Source organism: Bos mutus, chromosome 19 (genome assembly GCF_027580195.1).
Source record: "Bos mutus isolate GX-2022 chromosome 19, NWIPB_WYAK_1.1, whole genome shotgun sequence".
Classification (NCBI taxonomy): domain Eukaryota; kingdom Metazoa; phylum Chordata; class Mammalia; order Artiodactyla; family Bovidae; genus Bos; species Bos mutus.
Window position 1 is genome coordinate 41870643 of NC_091635.1, and position 24066 is coordinate 41894708.

General features: G+C 48.2%; 2 protein-coding genes across 6 annotated transcripts in view; one reads left to right on the top strand and one right to left on the bottom strand.

Moving 5' to 3' along the window:
* Positions 1–9441: 9441 nt before the first annotated feature.
* ERAL1 (Era like 12S mitochondrial rRNA chaperone 1) lies at positions 9442–13980 on the bottom strand. 2 transcript variants are annotated; one of them, XM_070390348.1, is made up of 10 exons: positions 13667–13980; positions 12128–12255; positions 11932–12009; positions 11472–11518; positions 11249–11310; positions 10965–11077; positions 10629–10877; positions 10352–10501; positions 10162–10242; positions 9442–10052 (listed from the first exon to the last, which is right to left on the bottom strand). In XM_070390348.1, exons 1-10 carry the CDS (start codon positions 13947–13949, stop codon positions 9933–9935), a joined length of 1311 nt encoding a protein of 436 aa, XP_070246449.1. In that variant the 5' UTR covers positions 13950–13980; the 3' UTR covers positions 9442–9932. The 2 variants fall into 2 exon arrangements, with proteins under 2 accessions (XP_070246449.1, XP_005888260.1); XM_005888198.3 differs by having other exon boundaries at positions 9442–10055; positions 13667–13979.
* Positions 13981–19217: 5237 nt separating this feature from the next.
* Positions 19218–24066, top strand: part of FAM222B (family with sequence similarity 222 member B) — a 54916-nt gene continuing 50067 nt past the window's right edge. Inside the window, exon 1 of one of the 4 annotated variants that reach the window (XM_070390349.1) lies at positions 19218–19352. The gene's annotated coding sequence lies outside the window, so the exon portion shown is untranslated. Of the gene's footprint in view, positions 19353–19773; positions 19793–24066 lie in introns of those variants that run through there. The other 3 variants (XM_070390352.1, XM_070390353.1, XM_070390351.1) reach the window with 3 other exon arrangements.

Sequence of the window (24066 nt, forward strand, 5' to 3'; positions counted from 1 at the left end):
TTGCAACCCTGTGGACTGCAGCTCACCAGGCTCCTCTGTCCATGGGATTCTCCAGGCAAGAATACTGGAGTGGGTTGCCATGTGCTTTCTCCAGGGGATGTTCCTGACTCAGGGATCCAAGTCTCCTGCATCTCCTCCATTGGCAGGCAGATTTTTTACCACTAAGCCACCATAGTACCTACACTTGCCTGGAAAATTCCACGGGCAGAGGAGCCTGGCACGCTACAGTCCATGGGATTGCAGAGTTGAACCTAACTGAGCGCGCATGCGCGCACACACATATACACACACCCCTGAACATAAGCATGCCCTTTGACCCAACCATTCTACCCCCAGCAGATATATGCACACATATATAAGTACAAGAATACTGGGAGTTCCCTAGTGAGCTAGTGATTAGGATTCATCCCATTGTACAACATCCAAAAAAGCAGGCAAAGCTAATCTATAGCATTAGAAGTCAGGATAGAAGTCACCTTTGGAGAGAAAGAGGGGAGTAACAGAGAGAGGACACAGGAGGCTCCTGGCAATGTGCTGTTTCTTGACCTGGATGCTTGTTGCACAGATGTTATTCACTTTGTGATAATTCACTTATGAGTTGTGCATTTTTTAAAATATATATTGTACTTCAGTAAAAAAGTTAATTCAAGAATAAATTGTCTCAGTGGGTGTATACATATGTCCAAACTTATCAAATTGTGCTTTTTTTTCGCTGCCCAGCATGGCATGTGGGGTCTTAGCTCCCTGATGAGGGATTGAACCTGTGTCCCCTGCAGTGGAAGTCAGAGTCTCAACTGCTAGACCACCAGGAAAGTCCCACAGCGTGCATTTTTAATCAGTGCAGTTTATGATCAGTTACACCTCAATAAAGTGTTTTTAGAAATTAAAATAAATAAATAAATAAATAAATAAATTGCCTCCAAGGTTTTTTGACTGGTCTAGAATGGAGCTGCTATTTACTGAAATGGGAGAAATAGTTGAAGGAGCAGAATTGAAGTGGAATCAGGATGTCGATTTTGAACATGTTAAGTCTGAGGTGCCTATTAGAGAAATTCGCCAAGCAGGAGATTCAGTTTACACATTAGTGTCTGGGAGAGGCTTGGCTTGGACACAGGACTTAGGGAGTCGCTCAGTACGTAGGCAATATTTAAAGCTATGAGACAAGATGAACTCAACGAAGGAACGAGTATAGGTGTAAAGAGGTTCAAAACTGAGCCCGGAAAAAAAAAAAAGCCCGAGGCCATCTATGTGTTGTGCATACATGTTGAGCCATGTCCGACTCTTTGTGACCCCATGAACTGTAGCCCGGCCAGGCTCCTCTGTTCTTGGGATTCTCCAGGCGAGAATACTGTGGGTTGCCATTTCCTATTCCATGGGATCTTCTTGACCCAGGAATAGGAATCTCCTGTGACTCTCCCATCTCCTGCCTTGGCAGATGGATTCTTTACTATTGAGGCGCCTGGGAAGCCCTGGGGCCATCTGTAGTGGGGATGTTATTAGGACCGAATGATCGCGCTCACGTTCGCATCAAGTACGGCACTTCGTGAGCACTTAACGTGTAGGAGCTGGTATCCTTTGCTTGGTAGCTGGCTTATAAAGCCCTCTCGCAGGCATTTCTTTCTTTCTTCAGATTTTAATTTTGTTTTCCAACTGATTACTAAAGTGATATGTGTGTCTTTCTCATGTAATCCCTCAGTCAACCCTGTGAAAAGAGCTACTGCCCTCCGTTTTATGAAATCACCAAGGGGCATGGACGTGGAGAAACTTGCCTGAGGTCACACAGAGTCTGAGCTAGAACCAGAACTGGAAGCCAGACTCCCAGACTCTGAGGCTCCTGTTCTCTTTTCACTACTTCCTGTTGACATTCAGGAAAGGAAGGCCTGGGTGAACTGCACCAGCCCCTAACCAGGAGATGGGCCTGTTTAGCCTTTGTGTCAGAGACAGTGGCTAGCCAGAGGAGACGACCAGAGGGCCCTGGGAAAAGGCAGGGGTCTTGCTGAAGGAGGCTTGAAGGATGCTGGAGGCATGAAATGGGCAGTGACGGGGGAAGGGTGAGTCATCACACCTGCCAGAGTGAGGAGAACCAGGCCTCGTCCCCAGAGCCTGGAACCAGACTCAGTCGGGGTGAGGGCCCAGCACAGAGGGGGTTAAGCCCTGGAACCTTTGCCAGGGTGGAGATGGGGGCTGCCATGGGGAGCCTCCTCCGGCCTGATAATCCAGGCTGCCTATCTCTTTCACAGCAGCTGTGAAGTAGAGAGGTTGTCCTGGCAGGGAGGGAGGGAGGCAGGGGCCAGGCTGATGGCGGGAAGGATTTGAGCAGGAAGGAACACCCAGGCTCCCTGGAGATCCTTCCCCACCTAACAGCCACCTTCAGGACGGTGCCAGGAGACAGAAGTGGGCATGGCCTGAGTCTGGACATGGGGCCTCCCACTGACCAAGAGAACTGGGAGCTAATGAACAGAGCTAGGGAGGCATGGGCTAGGAAGTTTCTATTTCTGCCTCAATGTGAGCCTGGGCAGGTGTGAGCTCCCATGCGTACCTGGCAGATATGTGAGTGACCATGCAGGCCTCAGCTAAACATGCCCTCCTGGGGAGGACGAGCAGGAAAAGCCACGCAAAGCGTAAAGGGAAGGAGACTGGCGTTTGCTAATCTCCTGTTACGGAGGAGTCAGGCTCTAGGTTACAAATTTTCAGCTCTATGTCTCATTTCACCTGTACTACAGTCAGGAAAAAGATGGCATTTTAAGCCCATTTTACTAAGGAAAGCAAGTTTCCACGAGTTGGGCGGGGCCCAGGCCCACTTGGTAGGTTGCAGTGGAGCCTGGGCTCTGACGGATCCAATGCCACGCTTTTCCCTCTGGCTCTGCATCAGTGCTGGGCCAGTGGTCAGGAAGGAAAGTTAAGACCTCTCAGGCACGACCTCTGAACCGTACAGGCTGAGGCTCTGGTTCAAGCGGCGGTTCTGCCCTGACTGTGAGTCCAGGGCAGTGAGCTCCATGCGAGGGCCCACTTCATGAACCATAGGAGGTCAGAGAAAGGAGAGAGGAATGTTGGTGGGTTGGAGATGACCAAGAGCAGGTGTGGAAGAGGCTAAACGAGGGGTGGGATGGGTGGGAGGATCTGAGGAAGCGGAAGCCAGGAGGGAATCCCGCTTCGTTGGGAGCTTCCCACACATTCTTTCACTGAGTCTTCCCAAGGTCGGCCCCAGTTTAGAGATGAGGAGGCTGAAGCTCATCCCGAGAGACAAAGCAAGCCATGTGCTTGGTAGGTAAGTGGCAAAGCTCAGGTCTGATTCCATTGCGTCTGAGACTCTGAAAGGCCCCACAGATGCACACATGAAATCAACCTCATTCATAGCAGCTTTGGGCCTGGAGTCAGGGATCTAGAGTTTGGAGAGTGGGGTTGCTGTCCTGCCTCTTTTCCCGACTACTGTGTGACCCAGGGCCCTGAGTTTCCTCCTGGAGCTTCAGTTTCTCTGTTATAACATTGGCAGGCAGTCATCTTTTGGAGACTGATGGATGTGGCAAAGCCCCCAGGGAAGCCATTGCTAGGACCCGCCACACCTGAGTTCGTGCTTACCTTGTGTGCTTGCTCGTGGGGCCAACAGGCTTACAGTGTGTAAGGGAACATGTTGAGAACATAAGCACACACTGCTCGTTGTCTGCGGGGCATTTCTTCAGTGTCAGGGTTTCTCTGAGCACCTCTCAGGATAAGGCCCATGAAGGGTGCTGGGGCCACAGGGAAGAATCAGACAAGGGGCCTACTTGTAGAGTCGTTATGGGACAAATAAGGGATCAGATAAATTCTCACAATGTGATGAGGAAAACAGAGCAGGTCCAAGCCTGGACACAGGGGCAATCTTCAGGGAGGGTCAGAAGAAGCTTCACAGGCTGGTCAAGATGAAACCAAGCCGGAATAAAAGGTAATCACTGGTAGTAATCTCCAACAAAGCCCCAGATCACAAGCCCAACCCGGAAAATAAGGATTTGCTCAGTTTTCTAGCTTTTCTTGTCACATCTGTGAAACTCCTAGAACCACACCAGGCTCTTGCTTTGGGCCTCCTGTTTCTAAAGCAATACAGGAGAGCCAGAATTTCCCAGAACTTCTCAAAGTCCTTGGTTCTAAGATGAGCTCTGATGCTAACTCTCTGTGCTGTGAAACATTGAATGACATATTTTGGCCTTCTTATATCTTTGTACAAAATTGCCAATTTTATGAAACTTAGTAAAACAACCGAGAGGAAATTAAGAGTAATTTTACTAGCTGAGTCCATTTTTAAAAGCTGTGTATCTCTGTGTGTTATGTGTCTATGTAGGCATCATACCTGTGTGCCATCTGTGTCTTTGGTACTGACTCCTGCCTGCCTATTTCTCATGGTGTTCTGGGTCCCCTGATGCTGTGAGGTGGAGGGGACCCTGAGGCTTTGGGTGATACCCGCCCCTCCTCTGGGCCTGAGTTTCCTCTTCTGTAGAAAAGAGTGACTTGAACCCATGATTTTGAAGCACTCTTTCAGATCTGACTATCCTTAATTTCATCACTCAGCATATGCTGAGTTTCAGAACTTCATCCAAAGAAGGCCAAAATAACAGTCAAAGGTTAAAAGCTGCAGTGGCGGGAATCGGAACCAGACTTTGGAAGGTCCCAGCCCACCTCGGGCTCAGGAGAGCCCTGAAGCTCGAAGTCTGAAGCAAAAGCAGTTAACATACAAGCCTTGGCCCAAGGACCAGAAATGAATTCCCCAACCCTATGCTGGTCACCAGGGGTTTCTGTGACCTGCAGAAAGGGAGAAGGACCCCACTCTAACTCCCCTCAAGGCTATATGGAGGCAGAGGGATGGAAAAGTAGCCATCCAGGAGACAGCCCTCAGAACAAAGTGTCCTCAGCTTCTACTGTGGCCCCTGCAAGCTCCTGATAAGAAGAAAGGCCCCCACCCCTGATAGCCCCGAGTCTGCTAATCAAACTACCCCACCCAGGCTCCAACTCTCCACCAGCCCACACCCTGATGGCAGCACCCTCCACCCCAGCTCAGGGCCACAGTCACAAGGTCTCTGGCTGGTGGAGATATCTCTCTCCACTACCTCCAGGATCCTTGAGTTCTGTCCAAGCTCACCCTTGGACTTGGCCCTTGGTCTAAGTAGAAACCTAGGCAGTGAGTGGCCTGAATTTGGCCCTAGTGCCTGAAGATTTGACTCTGGGAGGGGAACCTGGACTATCTTTAGGGTCACAGGACCAGGAAGTGAGGGTCCAAAAGGCAGGAGTAGACAAGGGGAACTCCTCACTGGGTAAAGCATCTGGGTCTATGAAGGCTGCTCACCCACATTCTCACTTAAATCTTGCAACTTGGTAAGATGTATATGACCGCCAAAGTTAAAAAATGTGGCACTTAGCCTGCAGTCCCACAGCAAGCAAGTGAAATGGGGAAGGAGGGAAGAAAGTTGACAGGGGCTCATGGGTGCTGGGCTCCGATCTGGGTGTTTGACATGTTCAGTTCAGTCACTCAGTCATGTCTGACTCTTTGCAACCCCATGGACTGCAACACGGCAGACTTCCCTTTCCATTACCAACTCCCGGAGCTTACTCAGATTCATGTCCATCGAGTCGGTGATGCCATCCAACCATCTCATCCTCTGTCATCCCTTTCTCCTCCCACCTTCAATCTTTCCCAGCATCAGGGTCTTTTCCAGTGAGTCAGTTCTTCACATCAGGTGGCCAAAGTATTGGAGTTTCAGGGTCAGCATCAGTCCTTCCAGTGAATATTCAGGACTGATTTCCTTTAGGATGGACTGGTTGGATCTCCTTGCAATCCAAGAGACTTATCTCAAGAGTCTTCTATAACACCACAGTTCAAAAGCATCAATTCTTCTGTGTTCAGGTTTCTTTATGGTCCAACTCTCACATCCATCCATGACTACTGGAAAAACCATAGCTTTGACTAGACGAACTTCTGTTGGGAAAGTAATGTCTCTGCTTTTTAATATGTTGTCTAGTTTGGTCACAGCTTTTCTTCCAAGGAGCAAGAGTCTTTTAACTTCATGGCTGCAGTCACCATCTGCAGTGATATGGGAGCCCCCAAAAATAGTCTGTCACTGTTTCCATTGTTTCCCCATCTATTTGCCATGAAGTGATGGGACCAGATGCCATCTTAGTTTTCTGAATTTTGAGTTTTAAGCCAACTTTTTCACTCTCCTCTTTCACTTTCATTAAGAGGTTCTTTAGTTCTTCTTTGCTTTCTGCCATAAGGGTGGTGTCATCTGCATATCTGAGGTTATTGATATTTCTCCTAGCAATCTTGAAGCTTGTACTTCATCCAGCCCGGCATTTCTCGTGATGTACTCTGCATATAAGTTAAATAAGCAGGTTGACAACATACAGCCTTGATATACTCCTTTCCCAATTTAGAACCAGTCTGTTGTTCCATGTACAGTTTGACATGAGTGCTCACTTAATCCTTGTAACCGCCACGTGAGGTCAGTGTGGAAAGCGCCCATCTCACATATGGGGAAAATGAAGGGAGGAGCACTGGCTCCAGAATCACAGAGCTGGAACAATGGAATCGGGGCTGTCACCTGAGGCCTGTTATCTCTAAACCTGGATGTCCTCAATGGCCTCTAGCTGCTTTCAAGAGTATTTGATGAGTTTTCAGATGTTCAATAACGGGTCTTCAGTGAGCCCCTCGGAGCAGGGCATGAGGTGGAAATTGTTAAAAGGCTTCCCTGGTGGTTCTGCAGTAAAGAATCCGGCTGCAATGCAGGAGACTGGGGTTTGATCCCTGGATTGGGAAGATCTCCAGGAGAAGGAAATGGCAACCCACTCCAGTATTGCTTGGAGAATTTCATGGACAGAGGAGCCTGGAGGGCTACAGTCCATGAGGTCAAAAAGAGTTGGACACAACTTAGCCACTAAACAACAACAAAGCCCCTGTGGGCCAGGACGAGCACAGTGCTAAGTGCTTGACCAGCAGCTCATCACTTAGCTTTCAGGACTCTGCAAACTGGGGACTGCTATTATTCCCTTTTACAAAAGGGAATGGGGACTGTCCAAGAAAATGACTTGCCTGAGACAGCCACAGCTTTGTCTGTCTGCCTTCTCAGGTCAAAGTCTCTCCCCTCCCCCACATGACATCACTCATTCGACATGTTATTTAGTCACTGCTCTGTGGCAGAGGGGCTTCCCTGGTGGCTCATACAGTAGAGAATCCACTTGCAATGAGGGAGACCCAGGTTCGATCCCTGAGTTGGGAAGATCCATTGAGGAGGGAATGGCAACCCACTCTAGTAATCTTGCCTGGAGAATCCCATGGACAGAGGAGCCTGGCGGGCTACAGACTGCCCGTGGAGTCCTCTGTCCACGGGGTCGTAAAGAGTCAGACAGGACCGGAGCGACTAACACTTTCACTTTCGTTGCGGTAGACAGACATCAGTGAATAAAGCAGGCCCTTGTGAAAATTTGCTTAATATGAATAACCACACAAATAGGTGAGCCCACAACAGGGGAATTTAGCCAGGGAAGACTTCCCTGCAGAGATAACACTTTAAGATCTAAAGAGAGAACAGGAGTTAAGGAGACAAGAAAGGAGGGAAGATTGTGCCAAACAGGGAAGAGCATGTGCCAAGGTTCTGTGACAGGAGGTAAAATATCTCCAAGAAACCAAAAGAAGGTTGAGTCTCTCCCTCTCATTCCCCATCTTGGCCTCATCTGCCCCCGCAGAGGGGTGTAACTGCCTCCCAGCACACATACCAGATGGTCTACGAGGGAGGAAGGAGAGGAAGCAGAGAGGCCCAGGTGTTCCCCAGAATGGGAGTCCAAGTTACAGAGGCCCAGCTTTGAGAAGTTGCTACTCCAAGAGACTCACCTTCCCCAGAGGCAGAGAACCAATACGGCCAGGCTCTCACCCTAGGGGCCATGAGCTTTGAAGAACAGGCCCCTACCCATTCCTAGGCTGGCTCCCACATGAGCTTGGGATTCAGTTGCCCTCACATCTCCCAGCAGAGGACCCTTCCACTTACAGAACCTTGCCATGGCAGAGGTTGGCAAGGGCTCTGGCCTTCTTAGGCTCAGCAGAAACATAGAAGGGGCCTGGGGACCGGAATTTAGGTCAGAGCTTGCCCCAAAATCCAGCTGTCAGGACTCTCCCTGCCTTACAGAGATTCAAACTAATATGCATGCTTAGTTGCTTCAGTTGTGTCCAATTCTTTGTGACCCCATGGACTATAGCCCGCCAGGCTCCTCTGTCCATGAAATTCTCCAGGCAAGAATACTGAAGTGGGTTGCCATTCCCTTCTCCAGGGGATCTTCCCAATCCAGGGATCGAACCCAACCCATGTCTCTTAAGTCTTCTGCATTGGCAGGAGGATTCTTTATGTTCCTAACACCGGAACCCACCACCACTACCTTCCCAGGGCTCTGATCAGTAATTAAGCCCTAAAGGATGGCTGGGGTGAGGTTGTTTTTTTTTCTCCTCCCAGCAGATGGGTGACCAGTTTCATGGATGAGAGTGGAGGGTGGCTCCTAAGCTTAACAAGTTCCATAAAAGAATATGTGACAAAGGGCCTAATGGGAAGAAGGGCCAATAGTCCTCAGTCCAAGGAGACTAGCAAGGAAAGGGTTAAGAGATAGAGCCTTCCAGAGCCCGGGAAAAGTACCCCACCCAAGGGGAGGGGCCAGCGGGTGCATTAAAAAGGGGCAGCTGGGATGGAGAGGCAGGGACAGGCCTCCCTACTTCTAAAGGCCTCCTTGGTCTGCAGTTTCAGCTCCAGGTAAGTGTTCCTCCTCTGGCTCCATCTGCTTGTGGGTCTGATCAGAGGGAATCTTCTGCTTCATTGTGATCTCTGGCTTGTTTCACACCAGCGCTGGGTCCCTAAGTTCTCAACAGACCCTAGCTCTGAAAGGCTCTTTGGATAAGTCCCCTTCAGGATGTCCTTGATCAGAGAGTCAAGATGTCTCCCAGGGAGTGGGGGGCTGTGTGTGTCCAGCCTGGCCCTGTCCTGCTCCGCCCCTAGTGCTTGTCTCTCTCTGCCCCTCGTTCTCTGAGCCATGCTCCCTGCGCCTCCCGCAGGGCCCTGACTGGGATATCATCATATACTGTAAGTTTGCAATGAGACACTACAGTATAGATGATGTACTAGTCCGGGTGCTCCCAGCTCTGGAGCCAGCGGAGGAGGCCAGGGGTTGCTGTTAAGCCCACCATGCTCACTGCTCTGCCTATCACAGCCTGCCGACCGCCAGGGCACTTGGGGTGGCGAGGAAACCGTTACCATTACTGAGTTTAGTAATGGTAACGGTTCTCTTGCTGCACCCAGAAAATGTGCCAAGAAGATTGTTCGGATCCCTGGAGCAGACTACCAAAGGGAGGGAAGCTCCAGCTCAGACCATGGTGTGGGGGTGAGGGAATGAGTGAGTTTTCTCTTTCCTGTTCTAAAGAAATAAAGATGAGAACCAGAATGTTTGTCTTTGAACTTTATTCGCATTTGAGATTGGAGATGGGGTGGGGTGGGAGGGATCAAGGACATGAGGAGTAGATGAGGGGCACTATCTCACTCAGGACACATGGGTCCTTACACAACTGCCAAGTGGACGAACTGAGTGCGGAGGGGAAAGGTCTCCTCTTTGCTGACAACTGGCAACTCAGAGACTCTGGGCCCAAAGCCAGTGGGAAGCAGTGCTCTGCACCAAAGGGCCAGCTTCTAAGACCCAAGTAGCTATAGCCCCAAGCAGAGGAACCACCTGGGAACCCAGCTAAAGCAGGTTGAAGGAGGAAGGCTCCAGCAGGAAGGCATGACTCGGCAGATGTGGTGCAGACTCGGCCAGGCCAGCCAGCAGTCAGTCAGCCTATTGGTGTCCATGCCTGGCCCCAGGCCCTGCAGGCAGTTCTGGTTAGTGGCTCCCGCCAGCAGCTTGGGCGGGGACGTCTTGGAAAAGACAGCGGAGGGTGGTCACTTGAGGAGTTTCACAGACAGGCGGAGCTGAACTTCACAGAGGAAGATGTTCATGAGGTCGCGGCCCACCTCCTGTGCGATCTGAGCGATTAGGTACCCCTTCGGACCGATCAGGATCTTCTGAGGGTGGGGTCAAAAAGAGGGCCGTTAGCTGGCTGTCAGGCAGTCGGGAAGAACCTCTGCCTAACAGAGTCCTGGTCCCTCCTCCAAGCCCAGCCCTGCTCACCATGTGAGATTCTTTGGACACCAGAAGCTTCTGCTCGATCACCAGCTCCCCACTTGGCCCTTCATCCCAGACCACCGTTTTCTGCACAAGGAGACATCGTGACTGGTCAGGCAGGTCCCCTAGCCCTGCTCTTGGGGACCTAGCTGCCCTGCTCCAGGTGGAGCCCCCGGATCCCTCACTGTGCCCACACCTGCTGTACGTTGTAGGGCACCTCCTCGGGCAGGTACTCCAAGAGCTTCTCTCGGATCATGTTGGCACAGATTTCCTCAGGTGTCTGGCTGGTGAGGACCTCACTGTGGAACTCCCAGGGCCCTGGCCGGGCCTGTGCCAGGAGGTATTGCTATGGGCAGAGAGGGAAGAAGTCAGTGTATCAGTCCCAAGCAGGACTTCCCTCTCACTCTCACTTCCAGGAGGAACTCTTGAGGCTTGTCTTCACCTGCTGCACACCAAGAGCCAGGCTAACTGACCTTCAGTGTTTTTACATCCTCCTGGCTTAGGGCTGACAACATGAAGATCTCCTGGAAGTGGGGCCAGCCCATCTGCTGAGGGTCTCTCACAGGCTGTGGGTTTGGGCCCTGAGCTGCTGGGCTAGGGCAGTGGGTGTCTGGCCGTGAGCGCAAGGCCTGCTTTGTTTTGAGCTTCTTGCCGTTGACTACACCTTCAGTGAGGGCGGCTGTGAGCTCTAGGAGAACGGACTTCTGCTTCAGGCAATCAACCTGGGGGTGGGCGATGGGCAGAAGACTGTGGTCAGTGAACGTCAGTCTCCTCGAAGGAGACCCCTTCCTCAGGTAGGTGGGGCTCACCTTGTTCATGACAAGGATGCTGGGGACTTGGGAGAACTGGGTCAAGCACCGGAGCACCTGGGGACTGAGCTGGTTCCGAGTCCACTTGTCCGAGACATCCACAAGTACCACAACTGGCAGTCGGCAGCGTATGGAGGAGGACAGGGTTATGATCACTCTTTCCCCCACCCGCAGAAAAAACTTCCAGGGTATGGCATCTGGCCAACCCCCAACCCCCCAAACTACCAGGAATGACAGGCCATGACCATGAAAACTGGGCCTCAGATTCCTAGCCTGAGCCTAACCCAGGTCAGCAGATTCCATGCTCTTCCACGGATCTTCCAACAAAGAGAGCTCCAGATGGTGCCTAAGGGACAGACACACATAGGTCAGGAAGGTCTGGTGAGTGATGCATTCCTGAGGAGGGGTGGGGTGTGACAGGGGGTTTTCCAGCCCCTAGGATGGAATCGCCCCACTCTCTGTTCAACACCTTTCCCCCCAACGACTCCCTGTTCCCCCAGCTGTTACCTTTTCTGTTTAGCAGGGCTGATGAGGCCAGGTGTGTCAAGTAGGATCTAAAATCAGGAAAGAGATGCCCAGGTCCCCAACCCCAGGAGGAAAGATTATGACTGGGGAGTGAAAAGCCACCCACCCTTGATGTCAGGAGCCTGCCCCCACTTCTTGGCTGAGCTTTTAGATTTTTATCCTCCAGCTGTTTTACTTCTGTCAATACACAGGATCCAGGAGGAGGAGGACAACTGTGAATATATGGAATATTAGGAAGCAGTAAAGAGGCAATGAGACCTCTGTGACTAGACACCAGAGGGGTAAGGCAAGAGAGAGAACTGCTCCAGGTCTAAAGGAAGAGCACCCCCTTCCCTAAGAAAAGTGGATCTAAACATCATTTTCGAAGGGTCCAATCGTTAAGGGAGACTGTCTTAGCTTCACCCTCTGTCCTGTTTGCTGGACATCCATTGCAAGTACCCACCACCTGGGTCTCTTTCTCTGTGATGACCCCCAGAGCTTGACTGCGAGTGGTGTGCACTTTCTTGGAGACAGGGAACACCTGCCAGGAAGAAAGAAATCCCAAGTGAGGTCCTGGATCCCTCTGCAACAATCCACAAAGGCACAGTAAGAAGTGAGAAATGAAAAGGGGAGAGGGAAGGGTCAAGGATGCAACATACTTTTCGGCCCAGCAGCTGGTTGGAGAGTGTAGACTTTCCTGCATTTGGGGCACCCAGGAGGACCACTCGTAGGACTCGGGGGTTCTCAGGCATGTCGGGGCGATGGACCAAGAGGAGATCTTGCTCATCTGCATGAGGAGACAGGAGGGGAGTGAGAGGCAGTGCAATCTGGATCCTCCGTCAGGTACATAGCCCCGCTGCTGTTGCTGCTGCTGCTGCTGCCAAGTTGCTTCAGTCGTGTCCGGCTCTGTGCAACCCCAGAGACGGCAGCCCACCAGGCTCCCCCATCCCTGGGATTTTCCAGGCAAGAACATTGGAGTGGGTTGCCATTTCCTTCTTCAGTGCATGAAAGTGAACACTGAAAGTGAAGTCGCTCAGTCGTGTCCAACTCCTCTCGACTCTATGGACTGCAGCCTACCAGGCTCCTCTGTCCATGGGATTTTCCAGGCAAGAGTACTGGAGTGGGGTGCCATTGCCTTCTCCGGTACATAGCCCTACCTGTCCACAAAAAGAGTATGGATAAGAGATTAGTGCACCAGGTTGAAGTCGAGACCTGGCTTTGAGATTTTGTTTGCCCATTAGTTTGTTTATATGCCTTTATCAAATTTTCTCGTTTTGTCATATGTAAAACAAATGGTATCAATGGTACTCAGTTACTGTATAACCTTCTTTTGACAACTGACAGTTGTGTAAAACATCTCAGTACAACGCCTTGCACTCAATAACCTTGTGGAATCATATTGTGTGCCCAGTAAATGTATGCACATGTGTTAAAGTATCACTATACCAGATAAAGCCAGAAATTCCCTCAGCTGTCTCACCCTACGAAGGGTACTATGAAGGCTCTCCAAGTCTTTCAGTATTCGCTCCTATGACACTGCATCGCAATGACCAGTTTTTGTGTTCAGCCTCTAGTCTATGCTACTTGAAGAAAAGAGAGTGCTATTCATAGTTGACCATTAAACAACATGGGTTTGAACTGGGCTGGTCCACTTACACACAGGATTCCGCCCTCCCCATCCCCCCATTAAATGTTGGTTTCTGTACTTGGTTGAATCCTTGGATCTGGAATTGTGGGTATGTAAGGAACTGCACTTATGGAGGGCCAATAATACGTTATACAAGGACTTTCGATTGCGCGGGTTCAGCATTTTTAATATCTCTGCCCCCAGTTGTTCAAGGACCAACTGTAACTCCGTGTCTTGGTAAGTAGATGGGGCATTTTGGGGTCGAGTTTGCGCCCCACGTTGGGAGAGAGAGCCACAACTCTGCCATCCTGTGGCCCTTTAATTTCCTGCTCTTTGTGGGCGTCGCTGGTTGGGAATAGATCGGTTCCTTCTACCTCGAAAACTCTTAGAACCTAGTATTTCTTTCCTGTGAGATCCTTCACTGCTCGCCTCTATCTCTCGGGTCCTCAAGATCGTCTTCTACAATATAGAGCCAAAGATGATAGCCCCAGAGACTGAGGGGTTTCCTTAACACGGGACTTGCAGTGCTAAAGCCGTGACAGTCGCGGACAAATTTATCTGCATTCTTTACCTCTGTGCACGGACACGGCGGGGACGCGAAAAGGCAACGAGTTGTCTGGCTGAGAGAGTCCGAGGAAGCAATCCAGGGCTGAGTTCTGGCCGTTAGGGCGTGAAGCCGAAGCCAGGCGGGGACCAGAGAAGGCCGGGCCCGCTACACAGGAAACGCACCTCTGCTGAAAACCCAAGAGAGAGGGGAGCCGGGTCATCCATTCCCTCGCAGCATCAGGACCTGCCTGCCAGAGCCCCGACACGGTTCGAAGGAGCACAGCCCCGCGCCAGCTGGAGGCAGCCATGGCAGACGCAAGGCACTCCGGGAACTGCTGGGAACGCACCTACGATTGGACAGCGCGGCGGAGAAGCGAGCGAGCGGGAGAGAGCTAGATCGGCCCAAACAGAGCGGAGGAGCATGGGACGTTGGAGGTGGGCTGGGGTTGGATCCTCTCTGGAGATGGCCCGAGGCTAAGAAAAGGGGGAAAAGTGTATTCAGAGTTGGTGTGAGCATCACAATCGTTTTGGACTCCGATACGCATCGTGTTTTATTCTTCTCCTGCCAAAGTTTTGTAAAAGGCCTGTCTAGCCCTTCCTCATGAAAGACTACATCTCCCACGAGGCCGAGCGGCAAAATCTTTCTCTTAGCTTCCGACTTCTGTAAGCAGGAGAAACTCGCGCAGCGTAGAAGTAATGATCCGGAGGCGTGGGACCTTGTACCGCTCCCGCTGAGGTTCTTTTTAGTCCTCTCCAGCCTGAGGCTTGCATGACCCCCACCCAGTGGCCCTCTGGTTTGGCCTAGCGTCCGCAGCGGCCTCTGGCAATCTGTGCCTTAGCTGTACGGGAGCCTCCTGTAAGGAGTGGTCTGTGGGTCTGTGGTCCCGATAAGCAGCAAACCCGGATTTCCCTCCTATAAACTTCGGCTACTACCTCCTCTCTGAGGCCATCCTTTTTGGAGAAAAACCAGAGGGTCTGGAAAAGGAGAAGAAGCTGCTTAGTCACCTATGATCTCCGGGATTATTTTAGCTGCCTAGGATCCTGATATACCTTGGCTGATTTGTGGCCCTAAGCCCTCTCTTCATCCTTTGACGCCTCAGTCAGACTTTTGGAATTGAGAGAGAAATGTCGCGAGGATTGGAGGTGTTGAGGATACAACAAAGAACAAAACGGACAAAAATCTCCAGCACGGGACTTGTATCCAGGGAGCTTCGTGTGTGAGTGTGTGTGTGTATGAGAGAGAGAGAGAGAAAGGGAGAAAGAGAGATAGAGAGATACCCGACCTGTGACCTGACAGGGTCGGTTTCAGTGGGATGGTTTGCGTGAAAGCCTAAACCGAGTGGATTTAAGAGAGAGAATGCTGCTGCTGCTGCTAAGTCGCTTCAGTCGTGTCCGACTCTGCGCGACCCCATAGACCGCAGCCCACCAGGCTCTCCCTTCCCTGGGATTCTCCAGGCAAGAATACTGGAGTGGGTTGCCATTTCCTTCTCCAATGCACGAAAGTGAAAGTGAAGTAGCTCAGTCGTGTCCGACTCTTAGCGACCCCATGGACTACAGCCCGCCAGGCTCCTCCCTCCATGGGATTTTCCAGGCAAGAGTACTGGAGTCGGGTGCCATTGCCTTCTCCAAGAGAGAGTGAGGGGAGAGGAATTGAGGGTAGCCGGACAGCGACTTAGCAGCAGCAGCAGCAGGACCTTCCCAGATGGTGCTAGTAGTAAAGAACTTGCCTGCCAATGCAGAAGAAATAGGAGATTTGGGTTCAATCCCTGGGTCAGGAAGATCCCCAGGCAGAGGACATGGTAACTTACCCCAGTATTCTTGCCTGGAGAATCCCATGAACAGAGGAGCCTGGCAGGCTACAGTCCATGGGGTCGCAGAGTCAGACACAACTGAAGGGATTTACCACAGGGGAAACTTCCCAGAGGAGCAGAGCAAGAGAGAGTGGTAATAGAAGAGAGGGAAAGAGGGGTGGAGTTAAGAGAGGATTTACTTTTTTTTTTTAAAGATGGGAGGTTTTTGTTTGCTTATGGTAGCGACCTAGTAAAGAGGAAGAAATTTATGATATAGGACAGAGATGGGAGAATTGTTGGAGGATGGTAAGAACCAACTGGCCAGACTGCTGTTGTGGGAATGAAGGCTGAGTGTTCGATAAGCTCTAAGTGACACAGAATGACAGAGCCTTGGGCAGCCAAATGCACTGATGATTTGCAAATGGTGTCAGGCTCCAGCTTTCAGGTTGCCTTCTCTGTTTGTAGAAGAAATGGACTTTTTGGAACATGATATTCCGGATGTTCTTTGGGCATATGGGTGTCCAAAAAACAAGATGCTACTAAATACGAGATAGCCAACAATCAGAAAAATAGAAATAGTGTTTCATGAAATGGTATGAAATACCATTTCAACTGCAATTAAAATGAAGGGGAATTTCAGGTTAAACAGTAGTTGAAGAACTTAGCTACGTAAATGTAAAATCACCCAAGGAACACATACTAAGTGTCACAGTGATGGCAACAGATAACACGGGAAGAATCTCAGGAATAACATAAAAAATTAGGGGAAATGAGTTAAAAAAAAACAAACAACCACCTTCCCTGACCCATCAAGTCGTTTTCTAATAGGTGTCATTTTATCCTTCTCACTAAAATAGTGCAGTGAAGATGGTGGAGAGAAGCAGATGGATTCCAGAGATCTAAGGAGATAGAATTTGAAGGAGATGGAGCTTAAAACCTTCTAAGGGACTCCAATTACAGCTAGATAAATCCAAATCCTTGCATGCATCTAGCTCCGCTTACTTCTACTCCCAAGGCATCAGGCAAACTAGCTTTCTTTCCATCTCTTGATTATACCAAGCTCATTTCTGCCTCAGGGCCTTTATACCTGCTGTTCCTGCCTCCTATGTTTTAGATTTGGCTTCTGCTTCCCATTCAGGTTTCAGCTAAAATGTCACTTTCTCAGACAGGCTTTTCTTCACAGCATTTACCACTCCTGCAATGATTCTGATGCAGTGTCTGGAATGCTATGAGACTGCTCAGGGCTCTTCAGGGTCTTACCTATCTCCTGATGGCCCCAATCTAACCAAGTAACTTCCTTGCTTCAGTGCCTTCATGAAAAAGTATAAACCAGTTAATGTGGCTCCAGCTTACTTTTCCAGTCTCATCTCTTTTACTCTTCTTTTTGAGTTCGACTGTATTTTTTTTAGTCCCCCAATTGCATGGTATTCTCTCTCGCTTCCAGGTCTTTCCATAGGCTGTTCCTTCCATGATAGGTTACATTTTCTTATAGGATCCTTTATCCTCCTATGACAAAGCAGTTAACAATACACTGATTGAGCACACAGATAACTGAGCCAGACAGCTTGGCTCTGGTTCTCAGCCCCATTATTCACTGTGTGGCCCAGGGCAAGTAACTTCTCTTTACTGCAGTTTCTTCATCTATAAAACAGACATAATGATTACTGTTATAAAAGAGGGTTGTTACAATTAAGAGTACTTATATGTGTAAAGTGGGCTTTTCTGGTGCCTCAGATGGTAAAGAATCTGCCTGTCTGCAATGCAAACCACCAGAGTTTGATCCCTAGGTCAGGAAGATCTCCTGGAGGAGGGAATGGCTACCCACTCCAATATTCTTGCCTGAAGAATTCCATGGACAGAGGAGCCTGACGGGCTATACAGTACACGGGGTTGCAAAGAGTCAGACACAACTGAGCAACTTTCACACACACACATATGTGTAAAGTGTTTACTCAGAACAGTGCTAGGCACATTGTAAATGCTGTGTGCCTGCTCCTATTATATGTCCTCTACTAGACTATAAGTTCTATGAGGACAAAGAATATGTATAATTTGTGTGTGTGTATGTGTGTATATATATATATATATATATGTCACTACTGTGTCTCCTGCACCTAGAACAGTGTCTGGCACATTGTTCAGTGAGTGAATAAATTATATCTTTCTTTGGATTGGTGCTCCCTTGCTGGTGTCAACACAGTTGGAACAGTATCAGATATTATTATACATCTTCTTATATCCAGTGTTAGTGGGAAAGGGAAACAGACTTTCCCAGAAGGAACTCTGTGCATTTTTGACTCTGACTGGGTTACATGCCCATCCATGAAACAACCATTCAAACTTAAGGAATGTTATGAGCTGAATGACTTGGGATTGAGCTTATGTGCTCATCCACATGGTCTGAAAATGGAGTAGGGGTGATTCTTTGAATGATTATCATGAGATATAGTGAGTGAATGCTTGGCAGACAAAAAACAAATCACAATTCTGCCCTGGGTAAGAAATTTAAATAGGGAAATGGTTCCAGAGATCCTTACAGTTCAAATATAAGAAGATATGTCATCTCCATACAGATTGCAGCAAGCCTTCCCTGGGACTGCATGTGGTGGGGGAGTTAAGGCACAGTTCCCGAAGTTTCAGGGTAAGCTATGGCTTTCTTTTTAGTCATCCATTCATCAGGACATAGTGTCGATATTGATTCTTCTTCCTTTCTGACTCTGCAATTCCCCTCTGGTGCCAAATGTGCTCTCATTCCAAAGGATAATACTTTTGCAAATAATAACTCTTGGTCTCTATCCCTCCAGACTCTGAATTGTAGAGAGGAGACAGGGCTAGAGGAGGAAGGAAGAGTCATGGTGATAAGAAGAGTTTAGTCCTGTATCTCCTCTTCCCTCTGACTGCAGTGCATTGGCTGCAGCTTTCAAGTTTGTATTGTTGAGGGGAATTCCCTGGATTCCCAGTGGTTAGGACTCCCCACTTTCACTGCCCAGGATCCTGGTGCCATCCCTGGTTGGGGAAGTAAGATCCCACAAGCCATGAGATATGCACACCACCCCCCCAAAAAAAAAGTTTGCATTGTTGAATTCCTGGGACTGAATTGAGCCTAGTCTCTTGTTGGGTTATGCTAAGGCAAGGGTCTAGGTGGTGGTCTAGGGGCTGATAGCTGGTTTTCCTTGGGCTAAAGGCCTAGTTTTTACCAATTTGCAAGAGTCAGACTCCACAATAAGAGTTGGAAAGTAGGGAACTATTAACCTGATAAGCCCCTTGATGGCACATATGAGATGCCCGGAGCGTTTTCATCCCATAAACTGTATGTGCTTGATAAACAGACTGAACTTAGCCGTGTCCCTGTGCATTAGAGGTGTAGTCATCTCCCTGACAAAATCCCCAGGGCTTCTGAGCACTTGAGTATTCAGGAATGTCAAAGTTACCTCTTACACAGTTACCCCTCAATGCATTTTAGATGTGATCGTATTCTTGAAAGAAACCTAAACTTATTATCAGCGGTCATCTCAGAGCATTCAATCCTTTAAGTGTAAGCGGGATCCAGAATCCTGGAAGTACGATTAAGTCTACGGCCCCTATGGGCACCGCGTTTAGTAACCCACGCTACCTTCCAGAAGCCTGAGACCCTGGGGCAGCCACCAGAGCCTCTAAGCTAAGTCCTCGAAGCCAGCGGCCATGTCCACCTGAGACCCAGGGGTCCAGGGCATCAGGCACTGAGGCAGACGCCCCCGGTGTGGGTTGCGCAGGCGCGGACGGCCCGAGAGGGCCCCGGCGCTCCAGGTTGCGCAGGCGCAGGAGCGGCTCCCGGCAAGTCCCGACGGCGGCGGCGGTGACTGAGGGGCCGGGGCGTGTAGCAGCGGTGGCGGCGGCGGGCGGCAACGGAGCAGCCATGAGGGCCGGGCCCAGTCACCGACAGTGAGTGGTGGTGGGAGCAGGGTGGGAGACAGGAGGGAGAGGTGGAGGGGTACTCCTGGTGGAGGGATACTTCGACTTGGGGGGTGGGGGTGGGCTCTGCCTGTCGGAGGCGAAGGGGCGTGGGGGAGGGACAGTTTGAGGTGATGATGGGAGGATTCGGGGCACTGTGGTCAGCTCGCCAGCGCCAGGGCTGGACGGCTTCGGGGAGGTCGGGAGGTGCGCGCTGCAGACTGAAGGAGCCCACCGCAGGGGCAGTGTCCCGCGCTCCCCCGTGTGTCATCGTCCCTTCCCCCAGAAGCTTTCGGTCGCCTCTCCCTTTCCGCTTCTTTCAGAGAATGATCTCGGGGGGGAGGGGGGGGGAAGGGTAGTGGAGGATGAAAGCCCTGCTGGAGCTGAAGAAGACAACTCTGGTCCAGGCGGGGAAGAGCCGGTCGTCCGGAGTAAGAGGCTACTCTGGGTAGAGGATGGGGGTCTTTTAAAGCTGGGAGGGTCTAGGGAAAAGAGCTAGGAGCTTAGCGTCCGACTGGTTCGAATCCACGTCCATCGCTGGATAAAGCTGATAGATAACCTTGGGCAGGTCCCACTTAACCTTTCTGAACCTTCGGAAGATGTAATGTGTTTCATCTTGTAAGCATCACGTATATGATTGAGTTCGTTTATAAAAACTGTAAATTGTGAGTACTGTGTCGAGGTTGCTGTATCACCAGCAGTATCACTGGATTTTAGATTTTACCGTTATTAATGGAATGACTGATTTCTTTGTCAAGGCGAAGCATGTTGTTTGTAAAAGCAATCGGCACAGACGTGTTTTCTTTATCGGCTCAGCAGATCCTGTGCAGAAATACCAGTTTGTTCTGTGATGTGACACATTAGCCATCAGACAGACTTGTGTAGGAAAAATGCCGTACTTTCAGGCATTTTTTTTTTTTTTTTTAACAAATGGTATGTAGCTCCTCACCCAAGAGGGAGGCAATAGAGAATGGAAGGCCAGTCTGTTAAATGCTTTATGAACACAGCCTATTCGGTTCCCTTGTAGCATAGTTGGTACTAACCTGCTTTATTATGAGTTGAAAAAAAAAAAATAGTTTGAGACAAACTGGGAGGGGTGCACGGTGAGGGATGTGCAAATACATTTTGTTTTCCCAGTTTGTTATTTTTTTAATTGTAAAAAAGTTTTTCTTTGCAAGAGTCTCTGGTTTCCCCAAGGCGCTGTGTCTGTTTTGGAGGTCAGATAGCATATAGCCGCTTTTAGGCTCCACTTTTTGTTACCCTGATTGTGGAAACCTCCAGGGTGGAATGACTCTCAGAGAAAGACAGAAGCAGCTGTGCAAAAGCCTGAGAGGTGGCTGGTTTGTTTCTAAGGGGCCGAAGGAGCACTCCTGAGGCTTTGTCGTCGTTCTCGTTGTTTAGGGTAGACAAAGCAGAGGACAGAGTTAAACTGTGTACTTGGAGAGAGAGAAAATGGCTTTCTAGTCACAGCTTTTGAAAAAGAGGTGAAACTCCTTTCAAAAGGACGGAAAGAGATGATGCTTCAGCTCTGCCAGCTCTGAGGATGGAGAGCTTGAAATGGCAAGGTCTTTTGGAAATTAGTGAGTGATTTATCTTTCATCTGACCAAAGGTAAGGAGTAGCTGTATTAGATCCTTGAAGGTTCACAGATAAGGAGAATGAATTATTTTATAGGAAGGGGGAAATGAACCCTCATTGCCTTTAACTTCTCAGTCTGGTCAAATGTGTTTTACTTCTCTTTCTTGGAAATACACAGTAATAGATCATTTTAAACTTTTTGCTCTAGTTGCTTGGCTTTTCCAATAAATTCTCTGTCCATAATAGAGGATAGTTTCTTTTTCTTATTTAGAGGATAGTTTAAAAAGAAAGTGTTACTGTTATCATAGGTCATTTACAGGATTCAAATTCATTCTTTGTCTATCACATGGAAGATGAAGTAGAGGTGTAAAAATGTTAGAACTAACCATCTTATTTCTAATAGTTGGACGTTTGTTTTTAATTTTGATGATGCATTTTCCCCTCTATTGGAAATTTCCATCAGTTCAGACAAGTCCATAAATGCCATCCCTATTACGTTAAAATGATAGAGGTTTGTTCAGCTGTGATGAGAATTTCCTGTCCTCTCCTTCTATTCTCTTTCCTGTTTGTGGTTCCTTTTATGTAGTAGATTACTGTTACAGAACAGGGAGTCTTCCCCTGAGGGAGAGAAAGGGGATGGTCAGTGCCTTGATTGCCTGTTACAAGAGCTAAAATAAAAGGAATAAGGTTTACCAGCTCGTGTTCATTCTGATAAAATGAATCATTTTTCTTAAAAAAAAGCAAACATTTCATGCCTCGGGGGAACCCTTTTTAAAGCAGTCTATTTAAAAACAAAATTATGGTGTTTTTACCTCCCTCTCTTTTTCTTTTACTGAGAATATTTGCTTGCAAACAGAACCTTTGTTTCTTCAGATCCTTTCTGATCTTGCCGCCCATTCCTTAGCTGAAGTCTCTTTTGTGATATTTTTATAACCACTAATTAATAATAAGAGCAGAAGGATTTTTTTTTGTCATTTGTTTTGGTTCTTGATAGAGTGCTAACAACTTTAAAGGAATACTGTATGAGAAAATGTTTAAAAGGGAAAGTAAAGAGGATAGTGGATTTGTTTATTTTTTATTTACTCAGTTTTTAAATTGAAGTAGAGTTGATTTACAATGTTGTGAGAAAAGTGGGTTTAACTTAGTGAATCTGTAAGTTGATTGTGATGTTTGGAGGGTAAAGGATTCAAGAATGGACCTGTGATTCAGAGGACCCTTTTGAAGAGCAGGGTTTGCTTACCAGTGTTTATTTATTTAGCACGGCTGTTGGCTTAGAGTACCTGCTTGTTAATATTTGCCGAAGGGAAAATAATAACAGTATGTAATCAGCAAACTTGGGTTCAAATCTTGTGCAACTTTGTGTATCTTTGAATAAGCTTACTCACGTATCTTTGCCTGTTTCCTCATCTATAAACCAAAGATAATTGTACTTACTTCACGAGGTTGTTGTGAAGGTTAAATGTGTTAATACATACAAAGTGTTTAGAATGGTACCTGACACTTAGTAAATGCTAAATGAATGTTAATTATTACTAGTGTTCGTTGGATATACTCACTCTTTGTGCCCAAATCACAGGTCAGAGTTGATGATGACCTAGCCCCTGCCCTCTGCTAGTTCACAGTCTAGTGAAGGAAACAGAACTATACAAAGTAATTATAATGGAATTCAATACCTTATTTCATCAAATCCACCGTGCCAGTGATTGTAAGTCTCACAGTTATTTTGCATACCACTAAGGAAGAAGAAATGCTACTAATGAGACTGGCATGCCGTCAGTTGCATCATGTTTTTTGGAGAAATGTGGTGGAAAAAAGCCTGTCTTAGAATTGATGGAAGGACTTCCCCGGTGGTCCAGTAGTTAAGACTGAGAACTTCCACTGCATGGGCTGCTGGTATGATTCCTGATCAGGGAACTAAGATCTTGAATGCTCATGGCCCCCCAAAAAAATGATGGAGTAAGAGTTGATGGAAGGGCTGGATTCAGGTATTGTCAGTAAAGGCCTCTACTGCATCGAACCTGTTTGATAGGCCCTCACAGATGGACATGGACGACAGGACATTCCAATCGGACAGTGAGGTCTGCAAATGGGAAAGGGGAGGGCATTATTGATGTGTACCACCGTATCAGGGCAACCAGCAGGAGGAAATGAGCTAAGACTTTGGCAGAGCAACATTGTCTAATGCAGCAGAGCAGGACAGGAAGCTTGGAACATTTTCAGAAGCGTCATGAGCCTAATTCTTGGATTTAAACTCCTAAAATATTACCACAACTCTAAATAGATGGTTCTGATACAGTAAACTGAGAAGTGAGAGTATGTGTGAGAAGTGAAATGGCAGGGGAAGGGCTGAAGCCTTACAGCTGACCAGAGAGGGGATAAGTGTGAAGTCGCTGTACTCTTGGTGTGAGGTGAGTGCTTTCTTGGCAGAGAAGTGTTTTTAATACCTATTCCTGTCTTTTCACTGCCTGTCAAGGTCTTGATTGTGTCCCTTTTAGAGCTTTACAACTCAGGAGTGAAAAGAGTGAATACAACTTGAGAGGAAAAATGCTAAATTTTATTAAAGATAGATTTAATACAAGGAGAATAATAAATACTCGATTTGATAGCTCAGTTACAAAATGTTGATTTGATTCAGCACTGGAGTGACTGTTTCATGGGAAAACATAGGTCATTTAAGGAGTGAGATAATATTTACTCAAGGGTTGGTGATTAAAAAAAAAAAAAAAAAAAGACTTAAGGGAATTCCCAGGTGGTCCAGTGGTTAGGACTCTGCACATCCACTGCAGGATTGCAGGGGACACAGGTTTGATCCCTGGTCAGGGAACTAAAATCCCACATGCTGTGCAGCATAGCCAAAATAATAATAGTAAAAGACTCACCCAGGAGAAAAGACTTTGGTACTAATTTTCTAGTGACTAACCCTGAAACAATTTGGGAAAAATATATAAAACCAAAAATACCATAAAGTATGAATTTCTGTAGTGTCTTTTTTTTTTTTTCACCAGTAAGCCAAAACAACTCTTTAAATTTTTAGACTCTAGTCTCATTGAAAAATGTTGGTGATAATCCTCAGCAATCAGATTCAGCAAACATTGAAGTGCCTACTTTGTGTTAGGCATTGTGGTAGA

Coding starts and splice junctions, on each gene's coding strand:
- ERAL1 (XM_005888198.3), bottom strand. CDS start 13,949: ATGGCTGCCTCCAGCTGGCGCGGGGCTGTGCTCCTTCGAACCGTGTCG. Junction 12,010..12,127: donor ACCAGCTGCTGGGCCGAAAA/GTATGTTGCATC, acceptor TCTTCCTGGCAG/GTGTTCCCTGTCTCCAAGAA. Junction 11,078..11,248: donor CATGGAATCTGCTGACCTGG/GTTAGGCTCAGG, acceptor GCCGACTGCCAG/TTGTGGTACTTGTGGATGTC.